Here is a 22,655-nt window from a genome sequence, read left to right as displayed (position 1 = left end):
GTTTGCCCTCTCACAAAGAAATGACCAGTCTATAATTGTCATGGTAGGTTTATTGAAAAACAACAAAAGAACCCTCAAAAACCCAGTGCTCAAAAGTCAGAGCTTAATGTGCATTGTAATGAGTGAAATAAGTATTTGATCCCCTCACAAAAGATGACTTAGTACTTGGTGGCAAACCCCCTTGTTGGCAGTCACAAAGGTCAGATGTTTCTTGTAGTTATAGTCATAGGCAGCATTCCTCCACCTCCAAACACAACGAGTTGAGTTGATGCCAAAGAGCTCAATTTTGGTCTCATCTGACCACAACACTTTCACCCAGTTCTCCTCTGGATCATTCAGATGTTCATTGGCAAACTGCAGACGGGCCTGTACATGTGCTATCTGGAGCAGGGGGACCATGCAGGCTCTGCAAGATTTCAGTGTGTTACAATTGTTGTAGTCTTGGTGACTATTGTCCCAGCTGCCCTGAGATCATTGACAAGTTCCCCCCGTGTAGTTCTGGGTAGCTTTGTCACTGTTCTCATGATCATTGCAACTCCACGAGGGGAGATCTTGCATGGAGCCCCAGGCCGAGGGAGATTGACAGTTATTTTGTGTTTCTTCCATTTGCGAATTATTGCGCCAACTGTTGTCACCTTCTCACCAAGCTGGTTGGCGATAGTCTTGTAGCCCAGTCCAGCCTTGTGTAGGTCTACAATCTTGTCCCTGACATCCTTAGTCAGCTCTTTGGTCTTGGCCACGGTTGCAAGTTTGGAATCTGATTGATCGATTCTGTGGACAGGTGTGTTTTATACAGGTACTGTAACAAGCTTGGATTAGGAGCACTCCCTTACAGAGGGTTCTCCTAATCTCAGCACGTTACCTGCATACAGTGAAGACACCTGGGAGCCCGGAAATCTTGCTGGTTGATAGCGTATCAAATACTTATTTCACTCATTACAATGCACATCAAGCTCTGACATTTGAGGGTTCTTTTGTTGTTATTCTGTCTGTCACAGCTACAATAAACCTACCATTACAATTATAGACTGGTCATTTCTTTGTCAGAGGGCAAACGTACAAAATGTGTGTGTGTGTGTGTGTGTGTGTATGTGTGTGTTTCCTATGTGTATATCTCATTCCTCTGTCCAGATAAACCTACCTTATATAAACCTAGAAGATATTGATTATATTACTAATTCCCCATAAGTACCCTATATGAGCAAACTGGGTAAACGGTTACCTGCTTTTCTGAATAACCATCTCTTTCATTTTCTGTGAAGGTTCTGTCATCGTGGTGCCTTTGAAAAAGCAAAATTGAAATTTAGTGAATAAAAAAATAATTTATAAACACGTGTACATTTATAGATGTTTTTAAATACATTTCATCCAGCAATCACACCCTGGATCCTATTGAAAAAATGTGTGTATCCTGGGTTAAAGATTTGTAAATCTTGTTTATAACCCCAAAATCTTGTATAGTCTTTAACTTGTTAGTGTAAATGTATGTTTTTAGATCTACATTTTCCTTAAATAATATCTGGTGATTGTGTCATAAGGGCTTTTGTTCAGGGACTTCCTGTTATAGGGTGACAATTTTTACTCTCTGATTACCAATCGCACTCAGTGTTGCCACCATGTCATTTGTGCTTCCAATGTAGACATTTAATAATTGTACCAAAGCTCATTGCACAGGCATGTGTCACTTCTTTCACCATCAGACAGCTCATTGAAAGCAATACATCTACCCAAAAGGGGGGTCCCTTTAAAATAGGGTCATTTGGGAGGTATGGAGCGGTCTGTGTGTGCTGGATGTACCACAGATCACAATGACATTTTCTGTTTACGTTCAATTGAAACGCAATACTCTCTTCTAGTTTCCTTTGCTGGCTGGATTTACTTTTTATTAGGTAAAGCAAACCCAGGCAAACCATTTACATGGCCTAGTATATTTTGTACTTTGCATTGAACTGTTATGTAAGCCAAGTAATGTATACCAGTGGTTATCAACTTACCAGGAATAGTGGCCCTCAAGCCAAGGGGCTGCAAATAGGTTTAGTATATGTAATAGTATATGTATAGGTCCAGTATAAGTAATGGAGTGGTATAGACTGCGGACATGCTGGAGAAGTGATGCTTAAAGACTAAAGGCATTGTACATATTTAGCTGGAGAATAAGGTCATGTTGGAGATGTGAATGAAGACATGGTACATGAGGCTATTAAAAATCCCTGTATCCAATGCTCCTACTTACATCACAGACTGCTGGAGCTCAAGGGTGACACACCGAGTACCAAAGGGCACGTGTAGCCCAATGGCTGCAGGTTGGGTGCCTGGGATGTATATGACATAAGCACTCACTGGCCACTTTATTGGGTACATCTGTTCAACTGTTTGTTATCACAAACATGCTTTGTCAATGAGAGTGGTCAAAGGAAAATGGCCAGATGGTTTCAAGTTGATAAAAAAAGTATTAGTAACTTATTACCCACTCCTTGCAGCAGAGGTGTGCAGAAGAGTATCTCTGAACCCATAACACAGCAAACTTGGAAGCAGATGGGCTACAGCAGCAGAATACCACATCGGGCCCCACTCCTGTCAGCTAAGAACAGGCACCTGAGGCTACAATTCACACAAATCAACTAAAATTTGACAAAAGAAGACTGGAAAAAATGTTGCCTGGTTAACTGAGTCTCCATCTTTGCTGTGACATTCGGATGACAGGGTCAAGGCTTGGAGCCAACAACATGAAAACATGGATCCAGCCTGCCTAGCATCAGGTTGGCTTACTTTTATTGCAACATTTTGGGCCCCTTAGTACCAGCTCAGCCTTTTTAAAAAGCAGTAGCCTAGCTTTGTATTGTTTGTGAGCATGTCCATCCTTTATGGCCTTGTCCATGCATCCATCTTTTGATGGCTACTCCGAGCAGGATAACTTGTCATGTCACCAAGCCTAAATCATTGCAAATGGGTTTCTTAAACAGAAAAAGTTCATTGAACTCAAATGACCTCCACAGTCACTAGATCTGCAGCAACTGCATGATGCTGTCATTCCAATAAGGGCCAAAATATGATCCCTGAGGAATGTTTCCAGCACTTTGTTAAATCTATGCCACAAAAAATGTAACAGTTCTGGAGGCAAATGGGGGTCTCACCTGGTACTAGCAAGGTGTACTTATAAAGTAGCCGGTAAAGGTATATCTCTAATAAGTACTGTATGTTGTCATGTGAGTTTTACCCCCAACCCAGAACTTACCAGGTTACTGTGCCCTGTCCACACATACACACATATGTGTGTATGAATGTAATAAGGACATGTATGGGACTTGTAGCAAGGATTAATGCCATCCATTTACATACTCTATCAATAAAGAAATAAAAAGAAACAAAATACATCAGTCTGTGCCCTTAACTCATTTTGTCCTGTGCTTAATATACAATTTATAAGGGACTCTGGCTGAGCATTTGAAATGAGCCTGTTGCTGAGCATTGCCATATTCATTTCTATTTATGTTAAAGATAGATTCATCCACAGAGTTGTCAAATTACACACAATTTACTGTAAAGTCTTAGAATTGTAAAATCCATTTTAAAAATCTCTTAAAGGGCCATAATTACTCAGCCTGTTAAATGAGATGATTCTTGGCTTTAAATGTGTATTTCATGAAACTTTAATAAACTATCATAAAACCTGGGCTTGCCAGATATTAAATGTAAACTATTCACAGCTGCAGATTAAAATGCCAGAGCTGGAAATCAGCCCTGTGGTAGTTGTCAATGGCTCATGTTTGTTTTCTTCAGAAATGTATCAGGTTGGTACATGTGAGAAAAATGGCTGATGATAAAAAAATAAAATATATCCAGGCTTCTTTATTAAAAAAAAAGCCAATAGCCTGGTTGACTTGACAGTTCTGTGACATATACAAGTGATTTCTGTACTACTTCAGATATTGCATTAATATGCAGCTGTTATAGGAAATGATTTTTAAAATGCAAAAATAAGAAACATTGTGTTTGATGATCTGCTTCCTCCATCTAGTGGTATTGGCTGGTATTACCTGCCATTAATGGCAAGGAGACTGTACAGAAAAATATCTCATCTACCTCCTGAAGGAAGAGATGGGAAATAGTGTGCATGTGAAAGGTGCATTTTACTGACAAGTATGTTATGTTAAACACTGGTGCAGTCTTCATACATGTTTACCGTTCGCTTTTATTGTTATCTGTCAGTATTCTGCCATAAGCACTTGTTGGGGAACCACATTATCAGAAGGACGTTGCCAAGCAGCAACTTGGCGCTGCATCTTGTATGCTGGGAGGTGGAAGTAAACAAAAGCTAAACATTTTCATCCTTTCATGGAAAGTGTATTATTTACCCGCGTTATACAGAGACGATGGCTAATATTTTACATTTACTGTTTTCATTTTTTTTTCCTGCTGATCTCTTTGAGCCTTATACATCCACTTGCTGACTACATACACGCTCTCCATTGTCATGTCATTGCTAAGGACTGGCTACCTGACAACAGGGGTCCATGTCTGCATATTGGCTCTGATTTATTAAAGCTCTCCAACAATGGAAAAATACTATCATGGGAAAACCTGGGTGATCCAGAAAACCTAGAACAGATTTTTTAAAAATCATTTACATTTATTTATTGGTTGGCAAATATTTTCAAACCTGAACCACATTTATTCTAGCTTTACTGGATCACTGAGGTTCAACTATGTTAGTGTGTCTTTTCTAGTCTTGGAGAGCTTTAGTAAATTAGGCCCATAATGTGTGTTTGAATTCTTTATCATTGTACTTGTGACATTACAACAGCACAGGAGGTTGATCGGCAGGTACTCATCACCCAATTACTGTAAATGTTTGGACTTTATATAAATGGGTAGATACCCCTTTTTTATCTAAGGTAAAACGTTGCTTGTTTTTTCCCCCCTAAATGTCACGCCATGGCTGTAAAGACTGAATGGGAGAGCAGAGCTTCCTGGGATAATTATGGTAGGTATCCCAGGAGGCTTCCGGCTGCTCCTTCTGTATTCCCGATCCCGGGGCTTTTCCATGCACTATGGCAGGATATGTTACCCGATCTCATGCCTGCAAAGTGCATGATAGCCAGAGGATGGAAGAAGACGGAAGAAGATGACAGTGCCCAATGCTTCCTCTGTGCCGGGAGGAATAAAGAAACCAGCAAGTTGCAGCACCAGATCTAGGCCAGGAATGGAGGGATGGGGGCTCTGCAGAAGTACGAATGTGTTTTTTTTATTACATTTCCACCTTAAGTTTTTTTCTCAGTATGTGTAGGGCAGTGCTGATTAGACACTACTTAAAGAGCAATGTTAAATGTTCACATGTTCATGTTTCCACACATTTCTGTTTATTTTATTATAATGCCCCACTTAGTGTAATGAATGGGGTTATCATCGCAATGACCCTGGCTGTGCGTTGATGAACATTGTGGAATAACTCACAGCAATGCACTATCTTGTTGTAGGAACAAACCATAATGAAAGTCGCAAATTTCAAACAAATATGAAGATCTGCATTGTATGTTTGAATATACAATTCCATGCTAAGGAATATGATATTTTAGCGAATAGGGTTAGTCCTATTTTATAGGAGAATCGAATAATACATTGAAGTGTAAAGTTAAATTTATACACTATATATATAGTATTGAAACACTCCCCTGTTATGGCCCACAGCTGTGGTATTTAAAGAAGAATCAGTTCTGTAGTTTGCGTGGCACTGCTTTGTTTCCTGTGCATTATTATATATGTATTCTGTGGAAAATATATATAATATGAACTGAATATTTCCAATACACACATTAGGGGAAATAAAAAAAAAAAGGTCTGTGTCGCTGGAGACCAATAATTGTGACATGGACTTTTTAGCTCTGAAACTTATGTATCCTGAATAATATATATACATAGACTTGATTAGGCATGTAATGCCCTTTATTAGATAAATTTCAGCCTGATTGTGTATGATTAATTTGTCTGTGAAATAAAAATTCACCATGACATATGATGCAAACAGAGAATGACTCCCTGGAGATCGGCTGATAAGCTCAATGAGAATCAAGTTTTGTTATAACACAGTGAGTCAGGTATGATTGTTCTTCTGGCCTTTTGTTTAACTGGTATAAAAGGCTTGAAACTATGGCTGTCAGACAACAGGTTTGTGGCCTTAGATCAGTGTATCTTAACCAGGGTTCTGTGGAATCCCAGGGTTCCTCCAGAGGCTGCTAGGGGTTCCTTAAGGAATGAGCAGTTTGTGCCACTCAAATCAGTTTAACTGACACCAATGATCTTTTTGGCTATCTGTAAGGGTGGCAGCCTTCCAAATGGCCATTAATGTAAGCGACATTTTTCTTACTGGCCACCACACTAATGTACTGTGAGCTGTGGATATAGTAATCATAGCACGGGTTCTCTGAAGACCTGAAAGTTATTTCAAGGGGTTCCCCCATGTTATGAAAAGGTTGAGAACCACTGCATTGGATAATACCTATCCACATCACGTGAATACATTCAGTGCAATCAAGCAATACACTAAAAATAAAATATATATTTTTATAAAAAATATAATATTAAATAAATATATACATGAGAATAAAGCAGTACATTCTGTAGACGGTTGTAAAAATGTAACCTAGCAGTAGTCCCTGTAGTCCCTCTAGCTCATTGTCTAAATGTAGCACTACATTCCTTTTACTATTCTTGTACTTCTTGTACTATTTTTTTCTCAATCATTATTTGGACACCACTGTTTGTTTCTAATAATATTTGTTTGTAGAAAAGAAATTAAATGGGTCACTAAACCCAATGTGGACCTTGGTTGTGGTATTGCATTGATTTGAAGTGGGGAATTAGAACTATGCTCAGTAGGTGTCATTAAAATCCCCATGTGTGAAGTATAGGGTCAAGACATGATTTACCAAAATAAATATAATCCCAATAAACTGGCAGTGACTGGAGCTCTCTTGAGAAGGAAACCAGATATTGTGATGGAGAATATAATATGGAAATGTACCCTGTTACTTAACAAATCAATATAGATATAGAATGTATGTTTATATATTGGCTAGGGCATGTTAATAAACCTCTTGTATCAGGCTCAACTTAGCAAAACTTTTTTGAATTACCTAAATAAAAAAAACTACTGCTCCACCAATAGAACATTTTTTAGAACACGTTCTTGTTTTTTTGTTCTCCCCCAGACTGATATATATCTAACCCAGAATAACTCAATATTACATTTTACCAACACTAGTTGGTTGAATGAAATAAGATAAACAACCATAAGAGGACGGGACTTTCAAAGCATCCAAAAATTTACTATAAAAAACATAAAGTTTTTTAAATACATTTAGAATTAACAGTAGCCATAAAAAAACAAATGTGTGTCAACATAAGGTAAGTAACCAAGCATTATTTGTCAATCAAAGAAAATTCAAAATAACCTCCTAAATTATTGAAATGGCTCCCCAACGGAACACAGGCTGATTTTTTACCCTAAAGATGTTACAATTGCCAAGTTTAAAGGGAAGCTCAATATTAAATACTGGGATGTTTAATTCTTCAACGCGTTTCACAGAACTGGTCTGTTTCCTCGGGAAGGTGTAATGCGCCTGGGCACACAAACCACAACCAACTCCAGATATCCTTCAATCAGGCTTTATTCAATGTCATAAAGCACAACAAGGGTTAAGTCCAAACAAGNGAAGTACAAGAGGGTAAGGCAAAGACAGGTCAAGAACAATCCGAGGTCAGGGCAGGCAGCAGGCAGAATGGTCAGTAACAATCCGAGGTCAGGGCTCGCAGAGTTCAAGCAGAGTCAGTTTCAGACCAGGTCACTATGGAGACGACAAAAGCAGATAAACTTAAACCAACACAAGGACGCACCCAAGCACACTGTGTTAACAGAGGCTTATAGCGGGCAATGGTGTACAGGACAGGCTCTCCTTAAATGGCCAGAGTGACCAATGACCTTGTGCCACCTGGTGCCGTCTGATAGGAGACTAAGTGAATTGGCCGCAGGGAATTCAAACTAACTATGTCCAGCCCCGGGGCGAGGCAGCCGAGTGCCACGCCCTCGGGGGGTACAGAGGGACGCACAGTAGCACGCGCACCTCTTCCCACAGCACCCCTAGAATGTGCACTACTTCGCACATGCAAAGAAGTGCTGAGAGCAGGAGTTTCAGTAACCACATCCGAAGGGATGCAAGGGATGCCGCCTGGCTGAACAGTAGTTTGGCCAAGACGGATCCCTCCGCCTGCAGAGAGAGACAAGCTGCGAGCAGAGCAGCAGCCTCGGCCATGCTGCCTGCTACAGCGGCGTCTCCCTCTGTGGCTGGGATCCCCAGGGACACCGCGGGCTTGCAGGGCGGGTAAGTTCCTTACAGAAGGCTTGTAAGAGGTCTGGAAATAAAAAGTATACACAGTATAAACAATATCATCTAGTAACATAAACAAAAATGCTTAAAGAAAAAATAACAAAGTGAATAAAAACTTACAAAACCAATATGAGACAAGAAAATTGGTCAGCAGGTATAGAAAAATTCTTTTATCACCTCGGAAGTTCTGCTAAACCTGCTGACCGCCATCTTTATTTGGCCCCTGTGTGCTTTCTGCAGGATGAATAAGTGACTAATCTTTTTGTCTCGTATTGTTTTTTTAAGTTTTTACTCACTTTGATATGTTTTGCATTTTGGTTGAGGTTGATGTTACTAGTTGATGTTGTTTATATTGTGGATACTGAGTGCTGAGGGGTCCGGAGGTGTGTGGACATACAAAAATGTAGGGTGGGCATACTGGATAGGAACTGAATTGATCATTTAAAGCAGTTGTAGCCAACCTTTCAGACCTCTTTTTGGAGTTTGGTGGCTTGTTGCAGTAAAGCAAACACTCCAAAAAATAAAGGTCCCTAAATCCCAGAAATATTTAACAGTTTTGTTGGCATATGCCTTTCAAGAACCAAATCCATGCACACTCAGGACTTTACTTGCACAGATCCCTGCCTTAATATTCCATTTCACCTCACTTTGATGGTTAACAGCATAAATGAATAGGAAAGATAAAACATCAATGTTGATATGTTGAATATACAAAGTACAGAAATCAATAGGAGCCACAAATATGCCAACAGGTCAATTAGGAGATCATTTCTGATTGGTTGCAAAGTGCTACTACACTATTTCTCATAACCGGCCCTTGTTTTTGTATTTAAAAATACTATCAATTTTTTTTTATTTAATAGGTAGAGTACATTTTTTTGCCCACATATTTTAAGTTATTATTGTAATTACATTTTCTGTTACTTTTATGTTTTTTTCTTCCTTGTTCATCTTTTCTTTTTTTTTTATTGAACAAAATATACAGATCTAAATTAGCCAATAGAGCATTGTTTCTCAACCAAAGTTCCTTCAGGAGTTGCTAGAGGCTTCTTGCAAAATGAGCAATTTCTGACTCTCATGGTACTTTAAATGACACCAATGATCTTTTTGGCTATCTGTAAGGATGACATTCTTCCCAATGGCCAGCGATGTAAGGGGCATTCTTTAAACTGACCACCATGCTAATGTACTGTGAGCTGCAGATATTGTAATTTTAGAATGGGCTCCCAGAAGACCTGAAAGTTATTTCAAGAGTTTTCCCATGGTAAAAAAAAAAAAAAAAAAAGATCAAGAAAGGCAGCACTAGAGGAAAAGAAGATTAGATCGTACAGTTACTGCTCATCCATGCCACAGTATAAAAAAAGCAAGACTATGAAGCATACCTGCCTATATTAATGTATGCAACCATCCATTACCTTGGCCATGCAAGGTCTATCAATCAGCTTACCTACTGGCTCATTGGTAAGCTCAGTTGGAGTAGGCTTCTAAAATCAATTTTGTTTGCAGCAGTGTTAACTAGGGCCTGACAACCCACAGGATGGCGCCCCACCCAACAATTTGCCATCTCTGTAAGTGCCAGTTTTACCAAAAAAATTCTGGCCCTGCTTTGCTATTTTATTTATTCAGCTTTACTCTTAGCTCCATGCACTAGCACCTTGTACTCATGTGATGTGAAAGGAATGTGACCTAATAAATCAAAGCTTGCTGTTATCTTCCTCATACATTTTAAGGTAATATACAATCGCTACCTTGAAACAGGGTTAAAAAAAAAACTCCCATTTCCACAGGCAGGAACTGAAAGTGGTTAATGGGAACACTCAGCAGTAGAGCTATTGTCAGCACTGACATTCTGATATTTCAGATAACAGAACCATTAGCGAGAACTGCCTGAGCCTTGTGTACTGATGTAAATGGTGCTTCATCTTAGATCTGCTAGAGAGAAGAGGGGGAGAGTAGAAAATAAACACGCAATCCTGTTTGTGCAGCTACAGTACATTAATTAGCAGTATCTCTCCTCCAGGCAAAGTTTGTACAGGACAATACTGTGATTCCACTCTCCTTATGAGTGATATGATGCTCCTGAATCCCAAGTAGCATAGATATTAGCTGGAGACATTTACAGAGCTTCCTTGACTGATATAGCGGTGCAGCACATGCATACTGATATGTGCACTCAGGCTTGTCATCTTGAAAATAGAATTGACATGATAATTGGTAATTTTGCAAATTTAAAGTAAACAAAAAAGATAATCTGTTTAGGATGACACTGGGTTCAGTATATGCACAAAATCAATTTTTAATGTGTGATTTATAGTATATATCATTTCAATTTATTGGTTTATTAAGAGACATTGCATGACTGTTGAGAAGTCCTGATGATTTAGGCTCAGACTGAATGATCTATAATGCACCTACAGATCCAATTTAGAGACCTCTGGCTATTTAACCGCTGTGTCCTATTAGAATGATTCACTTTTCCCAGATAGTCATTATTATTTTTTCAAGATAAGGCCAGCACCAAGGTTGGCTGCTCAGTCTATAAACATGCCTCCTGGGGTGAAATGGGAGCACATTTATGAATATTAATAAGTGAATCTGCTCAAATGTGCTTTATCTGTAGAATGTATCAAAGGAACTTTTTGATGATTTCAAGAGGTAGCATGCATACATCATATTAACTAATTGTTTCCATAGGACAATAATTATAATGCTGAAAATGGTAAGTATTTATTTAGTCATTTCAATATATAATGGACATTTTGGAAAATATACACATTTGAAAGGCAGTGGCCAAAAACATAACCGCAACATGGTAGTTTGAGATCAAGCAACCTACAACAGGTGGTGTATATGAAGAACATTTGTTTTTATAAAGGACAATATTCATAAGGTTATAACTCTGATCTATAGCATGCAATGCAGAATCAATGACCATCGACAGGTTCTTCTCCTATTAACTCTTGCATGTATACCTGTTTTCATAGCACACCTATCTCACCTAATTAAATACAAAATATCCCCTACAATGCACAGCAGGCATCCCCCAGTGTCCCAATTTATCATTAAATGCTCCTTTCATCCCTCTGTCCAATGCCCCAGCCTCATCAAAGTGTCTATGCAAATAGTGACTTTTTGAGAGCCAATGTTTGCAAACTGCGTGGCATGCCCAATCCTGATTTAAGTTGCTGCTCAGACACCAAACACTGCAGCACAAGAAGGCACAATAAATGTGCATGTGTGTCCTAATTTATGAGTAGAAGCCTTTTCAGTGGTACTAGAACATAGAATGGGGAAGGAGACAGTAAATTACAGAGATTATAGAGAATTCCTGTTTAGATTTGATTCACTGATGCCAGGTTTGTTTTACATGACCATTTAGGGTAGACTGTACATTTTTTATGCTATTCACATCACATATGACTAGCAATTTAAGGGTTAGAAGCTAATAACACAATACCCCTTAATGTTGTTTCTTTACAAGTTTCTTTATTGTAATTGCTTTTTACTTGGATTAATATTTATCTGGATATCCAGCACTGAACAGACGCTGTGCAGTGCTGGCACATTATTAATACCTTAGCTGTGAGCCTGGATTGGCAATAGATTAGATTGGTTTATAGACTTTATACAGTTTATTACAACATGCTGTAATGAGTTTGTCTTTTCACATTATAAAGCTAAATTTTACTTTACTGTGCTGCCACATCTCACATATTACACTACAATTAACCTGCAAGATGCATATTTTTACGACGTAGCTTGCTCACCAGGTAGGGAAGTCCTAAAGAAACCTTTATCCCTCATGACAGATTAATGGAGCAGTGTTATGAAGGACTAATGGTTTCAAATAGACTCTGTAGAAAAAATAATAAAAATTAAAAAGGAACGTATATAGGAATTAAGTGCATGCACATAAACAAATCTGGAGCAGCCTCACTGATCTCTGTAGCCCCTGGCACTGTGAAGAAATGCATCATTAAGTTGGATGTCAAGCCAAAGTCATTATTTTCTAGTTTTGGATAGTGTGATATAGAAACCCTGTCATGATTTTATACCATTCAGGGTTTTGAAGGATATTGCTCTCACTTGGTGTCCCGCTGACAATAGTTTCATCAGCCAGAAAGTGAGAAATCTGTAACTGGGACACAGACAGAAATAAAACCCTGACAGTGGTTCTAGTTTCCACTACTCTGTTAGAGAATTCCCTCACCTTTTGTCTGGTAAAATGTTGATAACAGACCAGAAAGTGCAGGTAAATCTTACTAATGAAACAATAGGCAGAAGTAAAATTGTAAAATACTCAGACAAGCCCATCTGGCAATAGCAACCATGCCACGTTCAAAGTCACTGAAATCTCCTCTCTTCCCAATTCTAATGCTTGGTTTGAACTTCTGCAGGTCATCTTTACAAGGTCTCGGTGTCTAAATGTTGCCCTGTGATCAACTGATTATTATGATATTTGCGTTAACAATTGAACTGAAGTACCTAATAGTGGCCAGTGAATATGTATTTAATACCATTAAACTGAGTTGTACAGAATTTTTCAAAAATACTGTGTTTTAAGTGAGGCAGTGTAATGGTGCTGATGTGCATGTAACTTGTCTCAATTCCCTGATCCACCATTCCTAAGTTCTTACTTTGAGCTCTTCCTGCTGTCTTTCTAGGCAGAAGCTTTCCCAGTGGAAGGTTATTGGAAATCTTTCATGTACGCTGAGCAGCTGAAGAAAGACTGTTTATGAAAGTGTTCTGCACAGTACACTTCTCAGATCACAGGATGACAGGTAATAAATGGACTCGAATTGGTAGAACTAGCTTCACCTCATCACTACCCTGTCTGATCTTATGTGGGCACCCTGTTCTTGTCTCTAAAGCTGGTCATTTCAAACTGAGGATATGATAAAAAACTATGCATACGCAGAGACAATGATATACCAATGGTGGGCTGGTGGAATCAGCTCATAGTGGGTGCAGGCAGTAAGGAGACTTTAGAATCTGGATTTTGTAGTTGGTGCTCTGAGTCTTGAGTAATACAAGGTGATTTATATGCACTGACCACTAAAATAAGCAGAAGCTTCTACACTGACCGCTACTGTTGGGAAACACTTATTTTTACACAATTACTTTTCTGTATTTATGTGACATCAAGTAGAAACGAGGGATAGTTTACAAACTTTTATACAGAATATGGCCATTAGAATGTGCTCACCTATATAATAAAAAAGATGACTTTCAGGTTAACACTACAATTAGGAAAAAAACTCACTGGTATTTATGCGGTCTACCTATACAGTCTAAGGTAATCTACAGGTCAATCAAAAATCCATCAATAAATATATATAATAGAAAGCTATTCAGTCATGCTTAGTTTTTGCCTTTAAGGAATGCATAATGTGCTATAGGTTTTAAACATGTAGCAGGAAATCAGGCCTGATTCAAACAACATCCTAGTTTACAAGATCCAAACACACCAAATAATACCATTACCACTAAACTTTAAAGAAACCTGTGGCACGTGTGCATGTGTTTGCATGTATTCAAGTCTGCTGCATTAAGGCAGCATATTCATTTTGAAAAAAATATTTCAGATATATTGGCAGCTACTGTATTTGTTCATGGGGGTTAGAATAGCACCACCAAGCAACCCACATATTTTTGTGCAATACTGTGTATTGTAACATACATTGCAAGTAATGCCAAGGATTATATTAGAAGAATCAGCAAAACAAATGCATATAAACTTTTTTGTGTGAGCTAACTATTAATTTTTGCATTCATTTTTGCCACTTAGCTAGGTAAACCTGTGATCACTTTGAACACTTGTGGCCCATTTAGATCTATGCAGTATGAGCAGCACAGTTGGCTCCATGGTTAGCACTTTGGCCTTTTCAGTGCTAGGTCCCAGGTTCCAATCTCAGCCAGGACACTATCTGCAAAGAGTGTGTATGTTCTCCTCGTGTTTACGCGGGCACTAAATAACACTTTATTAGACTGTGTTAATGACATATACTATGGTAGGTTTGTGATATGATGATGGACTTTGTGAAGATCTACACAATATACTGGCACTATATAAATACAAGTAATACAAGTGTTTAAGATGATAATGAGTGGGTTGCCTACTCACCCTATCTTGCTGAAAAAAAAACATATCCCTTTTTCTAACTCTTCACACTACAGTGCATTGCAACATGCTACAACATAGGTGGTTTGCTTTAGTGCAGCGGTCGCCAACCGGTTGTCCGTGAGAAAATTTTGGGGGTCCACGCTCTTGCCGGTGCACCCCCGAGCAGGTCAGGAGAACGACCCCACTTGGGGTACGCACCGACCAGAGGCCCCTGTGCTGTTCCCAGGCTCAGGGAAGTGGGCAGGCTGTGTCCTTGAACATAACTCACCCACTCTCCCATAGCAGGCTTCGATCAGCGATGGGAGAGTGAGCAGGATTATGTCATAAAGATATCACTCTGGGAGAGGTTTCTCCCCCCCTGAGTGACACCTGGCTCCCCGTGCAAGCAGGGTCAGGAGCACTTGATTTTTGTGGGCTGCGGAACCGAACAGGTTGGCGACTACTGCTTTAGTGCATTGTGCTACCATTTAAAATGCAGTAATCCACAAATTACCACATTATCTAAATGTTCAGGAGAATAAAAAAATAATAATGACCAGAGAATAGAAGAGAATTCATTGATATAAAAATGTACTCCTTTAGCACATTAGTAAGAAGTACCAAGAAAACTATACTGCATATAACACAAAAGTGAGCAGTGATTAAATGCTTGTAAGTAAGTAATGTATTAAAAAGCTGAACAATAAAATTGTACATGGCAGTAGAGCCCATTACCATCCAGACTCTATTACATACAATGCATGAGAAAACTGACAGGGACCAGGGTTATCTCTGTGCCAAAGACTTTCTCTGGCACCTCAATTTTTCACTGCCTACAAAAATTAATCTGTTTATACTTGAGTCTATTCCTAGGTATAACAATGATGAATTGGCCAACAAGCCTAGATGACTTTCAAAATGCTATTTATCTTGACAAAATAACAATAAATTCAATTAGATGCAGGTAGTGATACTGAATTCAACTAATTGCCTGGCAACTGATTAAAGATGCCAGTGGCTCTTCTGACAATCCTAATGAAGAAATTTATAGCAACTGATTAATACCACACTAAGAAGATGTTCAGGAGCAATTTGCAGTCAGATATTTCTGATTTAGGAAGCACTCCGATGACAGGAAGTCCTTCAGAGTAGTCTTTTTTTTATTGGCCAACAAGCCTAGATGACTTTCAAAATGCTATTTATCTTGACAAAATAACAATAAATTCAATTAGATGCAGGTAGTGATACTGAATTCAACTAATTGCCTGGCAACTGATTAAAGATGCCAGTGGCTCTTCTGACAATCCTAATGAAGAAATTTATAGCAACTGATTAATACCACACTAAGAAGATGTTCAGGAGCAATTTGCAGTCAGATATTTCTGATTTAGGAAGCACTCCGATGACAGGAAGTCCTTCAGAGTAGTCTTTTTTTTATTACGATAAATTTGGAGGCATTTAGGCTGCTGGTTAATATTTAATCTAGGTGTTTCAGGAAGAATAATCCTGGAAGAAATACAAGCTGGCTGAAAAACATGCAGTGTGCTAGGTATATTTCATTTCTATTGCTTTTGCAAAGGCACAGCTACCAGATGAATTAAAAAAAAAAAGAGGAATAAAAGAGATAAAACAAGACTGACACTCTTTTACTAAAACCTGGGAGAAAATGAACAGATTTAAGATATCATTGTAATAGTATAGTCCTGGATGAAACATATACAGTATTCTCATGTCCAGTTGATGCATTCAATATAAAATTTACATGTGATCATTACTTTTCATTAAAATTACTGCTTTCACCTAGAAATGCTCTAGCTGAATTACTCTTCAGGTTAACTTTGTTCATCCATCATACAGGGTCAGCATCTACTTCCTGGATGGGTAGTTTGACCCATATATAACACAATCTTGTAAATACTAATTCCTTTGCAGTTTTCTTTGCTGTGTTCACAAATGTGTGACACAAGTCATCTCCCTGCTGTATTCTCTTACTCTGTGACCTGCTACAAAGCTATTTTATTGCACTTTAAACACTGGGGAAATGCCTCCATGATCCCAGTCCAGGCAAAGTCACTTGGCTGTAGCTCAAGGACTGTTTTTAATTTTAACAGGTATAAACATACAAATATTTTTACTTTTTTATTATTATATTTAACATTGCTGTGTGTTTGACATATGATGTATTTATTTATAAATCTGTGAAATGTTCCTGTTATTTTTAATAAATTCCTGTAAAGTTAGTTAGTGATTAGTGAATGATTGTTATTATTATCAGAACACCTAAAGTGGTACCAAACAAATTAACAGGCGGTGTCCCTTCTGCAATAGAGGTTTTTTTCTCAATGAATGCTGCCCAGTTGCTGTTGCCAGGGGTAACCTGCAATCCCAGCTTCTTTTGCACATGCCAGGAATGAATGAACATCATCCTGACCAAGCCAATATGGTCAAATACTGTATTTAGGAAGAGAATAAAAAAGTAAAAGTATGTTGTGGTTACCTGACTGTGTATCTGTTATGATTATATGACGGTTTATTTTGCCCCCTTTTCAGAATATTAATTGTTGATGTCCTATTCAGTGTTGCTTTCACTATGAGCTTTTAAACCTCTACTCTCTCTTGAGAAATGACTGTAGAATGGCTACACAGCTGCCTATGCTGATTCTGTACAGTATATGGCAAGCTGTGGTTTGACCTAGTTCAAACAAGCCACCAATTATGTTATTATAGGATACCCTCAGAACAAATAAAGCTAAACTTCAGCCTCATCTTCAGTCTTGCGCAGTTGTAGACTCCTCTCCTGTACTGAAAATGTACATTTTACTGCACACTGTGACCTTCTAACAGTGTACATTATGTTGAAGGGAGATGGGTTAGCTCATGAATAAAGAGGAGCCTATGGGTTTCCAAATTTCAAATGGTATTTATACTGTAAAAGCACACCAATTAAATATTATGGTATTGCATTGTATTTTTAAGAGATAGTGCCAGCTGCCTTATTTATTTCATAAATGGCTTTGAAATGAATAGAAAACATATATTTCTGTAATAATAGACACAGTAAGCACCCCACACTCCCCACAATACTACAACAGAATCACATGAAGAGGGAAGAGGACTGCTAGATATGACCATAACTTGGTGGTTAAGTTCTCTGTGTGTAGCAAGAAACTTTTTTGGTACACTAGCTTTTTATAGAATAAGATATAAATGCACAAACAGAACAGAAACAGCAGAATCCTTAGCAGAGGGTGGGGTCACAGCAAAATTACTCCGAGATAAAAAGTAAAAATATACAAGTACGATACATCAACGCTATAGGTAATTTGATAGCACAAGCATAGTACATTTGCAGACAATACATGAAGAAAGTGTTGTAATACATTGTAAAAAGACCACCAGCATTGGATGTGTTTGAAAAATAAAAAAGATTGAGGTTTATAATGATCAACATCTTAACATTTCCTTTATTACTATTTACCACATTGTGATTCACATCAAAACAACCATCCATTACTAGCACCAGAAATATATATACATATATATATATATATATATATATATATATATATATATACATATATATATATATATATAATTATATTAGTTCCTTATTCTGATTAATAATTGAGGCAAAAGGCTGCATGATCATTAAAACTATTACATCTAAAATCATTTCAAAATTGTGAAAGGAAAGTGACAGGCCCCAATGTGCAGGTGTGAATTTAATACTTAAACATTCAGCATTCTAAGTAATGCTCCTTTTATAACTTCCATTTGTCATCCTGAATCTCTTCCTTGCATTTAGCATTGATCTCATTACCTATGCAGGTACGGCACTCGGGATATATGAATCGTGGTGTTAACTAAGAATCCTGACACAAATTTATTAGCTAGAACCGTTCTCCTACCTCATGCATGACAGATGTTTTGACCTGTTTAAAACGGAGTATGTGGAGAAATGTGTGATGAAACTCCCTGCACTTTATAGAGATGCAAAGTAAACTCATTTATATTCACATTCCAAGTGTTTTAGGTAGGAAATGGAGTATTGTTTATTTTACTTATTGAACAATAAAATATATGAGCGTAATTTACAGGAAAGAAAAAGGTTCAGTTTAACCATTCTGCAGACTGGGCTGTCCTTTTTGCCCTTCGTAAAGCTGCCGCACAAATATGTTCTAATATAATAAAAAAATATATTGAATATATTGTAACAATAAAACATTAAAAGGACATACTACATACTGTGGAAATCCTAAAACTTATTGTTTAGGTTCGGAAAGAGCTGTAAGTAACAGGAACACCTATTAGGTTCAGTCCCTGTTAGGGAGATTTAGGCTATCTATTTGACATAATTTTGACAGATTTTCATTATAAGTGAGGAAAAATCCAGCTGTCTACGAAGAAGTTTTTACCTCACATTGGAAAGAAATAAAACTGACAAGGGTCTCTCTTCAAAATAAAAAACCTTGGCTTTTTTATACTTTAAAGATATGTTTGTACTTAAAGCGGACCTAAACTCAAAATGTTAAAACAGACAACCCTTTTCTATAAAGTAAAAAACATTTTTTTTTTAAGTGCAACACCCTTTTTTTTAATAAAAAATTAGGGTGCAGAACTACCCCTTTCAGCCTTGATTGCCACGGTGATCAAGGCTGAATGGGAATGCAGAGCCTGGGATACCTACATCCACCTACATCATGCATCCTGGGAGCCTATTGGCTGCTCCTTCAGAAGGGGCTTTTTCTTAAGGGGAAAGAGACGCTGCATGTGAGATTGGCTCTGATTTTTTTCCCTTCACAGTGGGCTTTGTCACCCGATTTTGCATTTGCGCAGTGCGAGAGTGGGTGACATAGCAAGAAGACCGATGGTACTGGATCGAGGAAAGGTTCAGCGCCATCAAGGGATCTGCAGGATTAAAAGGTTGGTGTGATTTTTTTTTGCTTTAGTTTCACTTTAACCAGCTTTGGGTGGCCTTCTGCAGAGCTTAGCCAGCAGGACATTTGCAGTAAGACCTCTGCAAACATCCGTGTTTCAATTAATTGCTCAGACACACAGAAATTCCACCCTCTTCACCCACCACTGGTTTCCATCATAAAGGCATAAAAATCAAGTCTATGCCATGAAAAGATCTACGTTGTAGGATCCCAATAATGATGGATAATGCAATGAAATGATCTGGAAATGGACTTCAGTTTCCTACACTTCCAGCCAGCAGCATAGATGGATCTTCCATTTTACCCAGTCATGGTAAAAATACAAAGTCACACTAGTACAGTAAAAAAATAGATCCATCTATTGAGAAAAGATTTATAGAAAATTAAGAATAATAATAAAAGTTTGGTTTAGATACTGTATTTCTTGAAGAATAAAATTATAAAAGAAGAGCCAAGCTCTAAAGGCATTTCCTATTTATTATCATATGAAGGAGGTAGAATGGACAACCATTTAACCTCTACAAGAAATTTAAGCAAACTAGAGTATTAACTGTACAATATTTCTGTTGCAAATTATTTAGAACTATATTGGAATTTCTCAAATAGATTAGAAGTAGTCCCCTATTACTTTTATGGACACTTTATAACACACATAAGAGACTGCGATCTAGCTGATCACAGCTGAAATCCTACCAGGTCTCAAAAGGAGATATATAAATGTTCTCCAGCAATCCTCAAGCAAATCCTAGAATTTCAAGCTTTCTAGTTCAAGCATTAGCAGAAGTGTTTGGAGATGTTGGGATCAGAACATACTATATTTAAAAAATCCTGTATACTCTGGTCTTATACAAATAACAAGTCTAAGGACTAGCAATTCTCAGGAGAATTAAGTATTCCTGCTCAAAGTATACTTTACCAAACAGGCTACATAATACATTTTACTAAATACCTGATGAGAAATGAGTGAAGAGTGTAGCACTCCACCATAAGGCTTAAAATAAGCAGAGCTTTCATTTTCAAATAACTTCACAGGTTCGAACTCAATGAAAGTGGATCTTATATTTATACCCAATGTGCTTTGTTATAGCCAAGCAACTGTTAAAATATTCAGTTCCTTCCAAAAGAAGAAGTGATTAATAACACATATACCCTTGAGTATTTTCAGAATTGATAGCAGCTGGAAGTGGTGGACAGAGCAGGCCAATCACACAGGTTCAAATATTAAAGCCTTTTGGCTGCAAAAGCTGAACAAATGTAGCATGAAAACATAACTCTACAGCTCAAGACATGACCCTTCAATACTTCCAAATGCATTGTTAGTTGACATTTAAAAAAGCCTTAAGCATCTCCCATAATAACATGAATAATTGTACAGAACTGTATGGGTGGACATACCACTAATTTTTCTTTTGTATTTACCCTTCCAGTGATATGAAAAATTAAAGTACAAATATATGTTCAGGGGTATTCAAAAAAACAGAATAATTTATCAGTATTACTAGGTATAATGCATTTCCCAAGAAGGGTATTTAAAGCCCAGAATAAAGGATGAGTGGAACATGAAATGCAATATGTTTAATTATGAATAATATACCAATGTAGCATAACCAGTCCCTCACTTCAGACCAACAAAAGTAAGTATGCATGGCCAAGCATAGCCAAGACTAGAAATAACTTCTAGGTAGTGCTGGGTACAGGAAGCCTTTAATATCTGCAAGGAAATGATCAGTGGTTAATTGAGACATGCACCTCCCAACTCTTACATGTTGTGTCCCCAATTAGTTTTTTAAAATGGTAATGACATTTATACATAAATAAGGAAAAAATGTCAGGAGGATATATAAACTAAAAAATGTTGGAAATTTGTCATTAGGTAATGTTCTAACCAAAAGCCTCTGATAAGCTTCATTTTGACCTTGGGTATTGTCTGCCTTAGTAGTTTCAGGGATCATGGTTACTTACCTTAACCCTAATGAGAGCTTGCTAAGAACACCCTATACTGCTAACAAGTCAACAGTATCATTTCAGGCTTTGGGATGCTTCGATTACTTTGTAATTACATGTCAATTTCTGTACAGATACTGGAAGTTTTAGAATATTTGTGAATGTTATATTTTTGGTGCAGTTTTTTTTTTAAGCTGAGCTGTACTCTCTGATATACAGACAGCTTGCCTACATAGGCTACAGAACAGCCCAGAGGTCAGCAGTGCACCTGATCTGAATCCCAACATCAGTGACCATGGGAACAAATCAATTTAACTCCTTACACCTCAGGCAATGACATTTTATGGTGAAAGACTGTGACAGCAAAATGTATATCACAGTGCACAATATCAATGTCACGCAAGGACACAAAACATAATAATAGGAACTGGATATCCCATTTCAGCCTGCAATGAACAATAAAAAGTCAAGTACATGAGAAACTGGCATTTATGGCAGATTTATAGTCCATTTTTTGACCTCCAATTTGCAAAGCTCATAAACCTATATTGTATTTAAAGTTTTTCTCTCATATCTAGTTTACTTGTTGAATGGCTCCTGTGCTGAAAACATCAGATATGATTATCAAGTTGGAAATATTAACCAACATACAGCTAATGTTATGTTCATACACTAATATTTTAAAAAGCACAAAAATGAATAAAAACCTATAGATTGTTGCATTAAAGATCATATAAATGGACAGCTGTAATTATGTCAATATTTCAGTATTTATTACTGGAATTGCATACATTTTCAGGTTGCAATTGGTCATCCGGTCATACTAATGACCATTGCAGGGAAGAGTTTTTTGAGTTGGATTATATGGCATTCATATTAGTAGCAGGAGGAAGCTATAGGTTTAGGGACTTTTAGATTATCTAAAACAAAAGGTTTTGGCTAAGTTTGGCTTTTAAATGGTATTGAATCCTCACAGCATAAAGAGTTTTACCCATTAGCTTCATGTTACTGTCAACATCTTACTTTTGGCAAGTCAAAAGCACTTTTTTTAACTAATAATACATGAGATAACTTTCTGTGTCACAATTTCAAGTGCCCTATATAGCCCATAACATCCATGTAGGGATTTTCTCATTGAGATTTAACTGGTCCTTCATTCCACAACCTTGTAGTCCAAGCCAAAAGTGGACAGGCCAAGGCAACACAACAACTTTGCACATGTTAAGCTAAAAGATTCAAAGAAAACCTAAACAGACAAAAAGGGCAGCTATAACAGAAATATATTAG

The 22,655-nt window shown here is 37.6% G+C and overlaps 1 protein-coding gene across 2 annotated transcripts in view; it reads right to left on the bottom strand.

The window, feature by feature from the left end:
* The window catches only part of LOC140326849 (UPF0462 protein C4orf33 homolog), a 65,417-nt gene that overhangs the window by 30,614 nt on the left and 12,148 nt on the right, over positions 1-22,655 (bottom strand). Inside the window, exons 1-2 of one of the 2 annotated variants that reach the window (XM_072405824.1) lie at positions 20,374-20,748; positions 1,223-1,280 (exon numbers count right to left, since the gene is read on the bottom strand). In XM_072405824.1, coding sequence (XP_072261925.1) covers positions 1,223-1,280; positions 20,374-20,438 — 123 coding nt within the window. In that variant the 5' untranslated portion in view covers positions 20,439-20,748. Of the gene's footprint in view, positions 1-1,222; positions 1,281-20,373; positions 20,749-22,655 lie in introns of those variants that run through there. The other variant, XM_072405825.1, reaches the window with a different exon arrangement.

The sequence above is a fragment of the Pyxicephalus adspersus genome, chromosome 3 (genome assembly GCF_032062135.1).
Source record: "Pyxicephalus adspersus chromosome 3, UCB_Pads_2.0, whole genome shotgun sequence".
NCBI lineage: Eukaryota > Metazoa > Chordata > Amphibia > Anura > Pyxicephalidae > Pyxicephalus > Pyxicephalus adspersus.
Note: the sequence above shows the minus strand (reverse complement) of the source record. Positions and strands in the feature narration are given on the sequence as shown.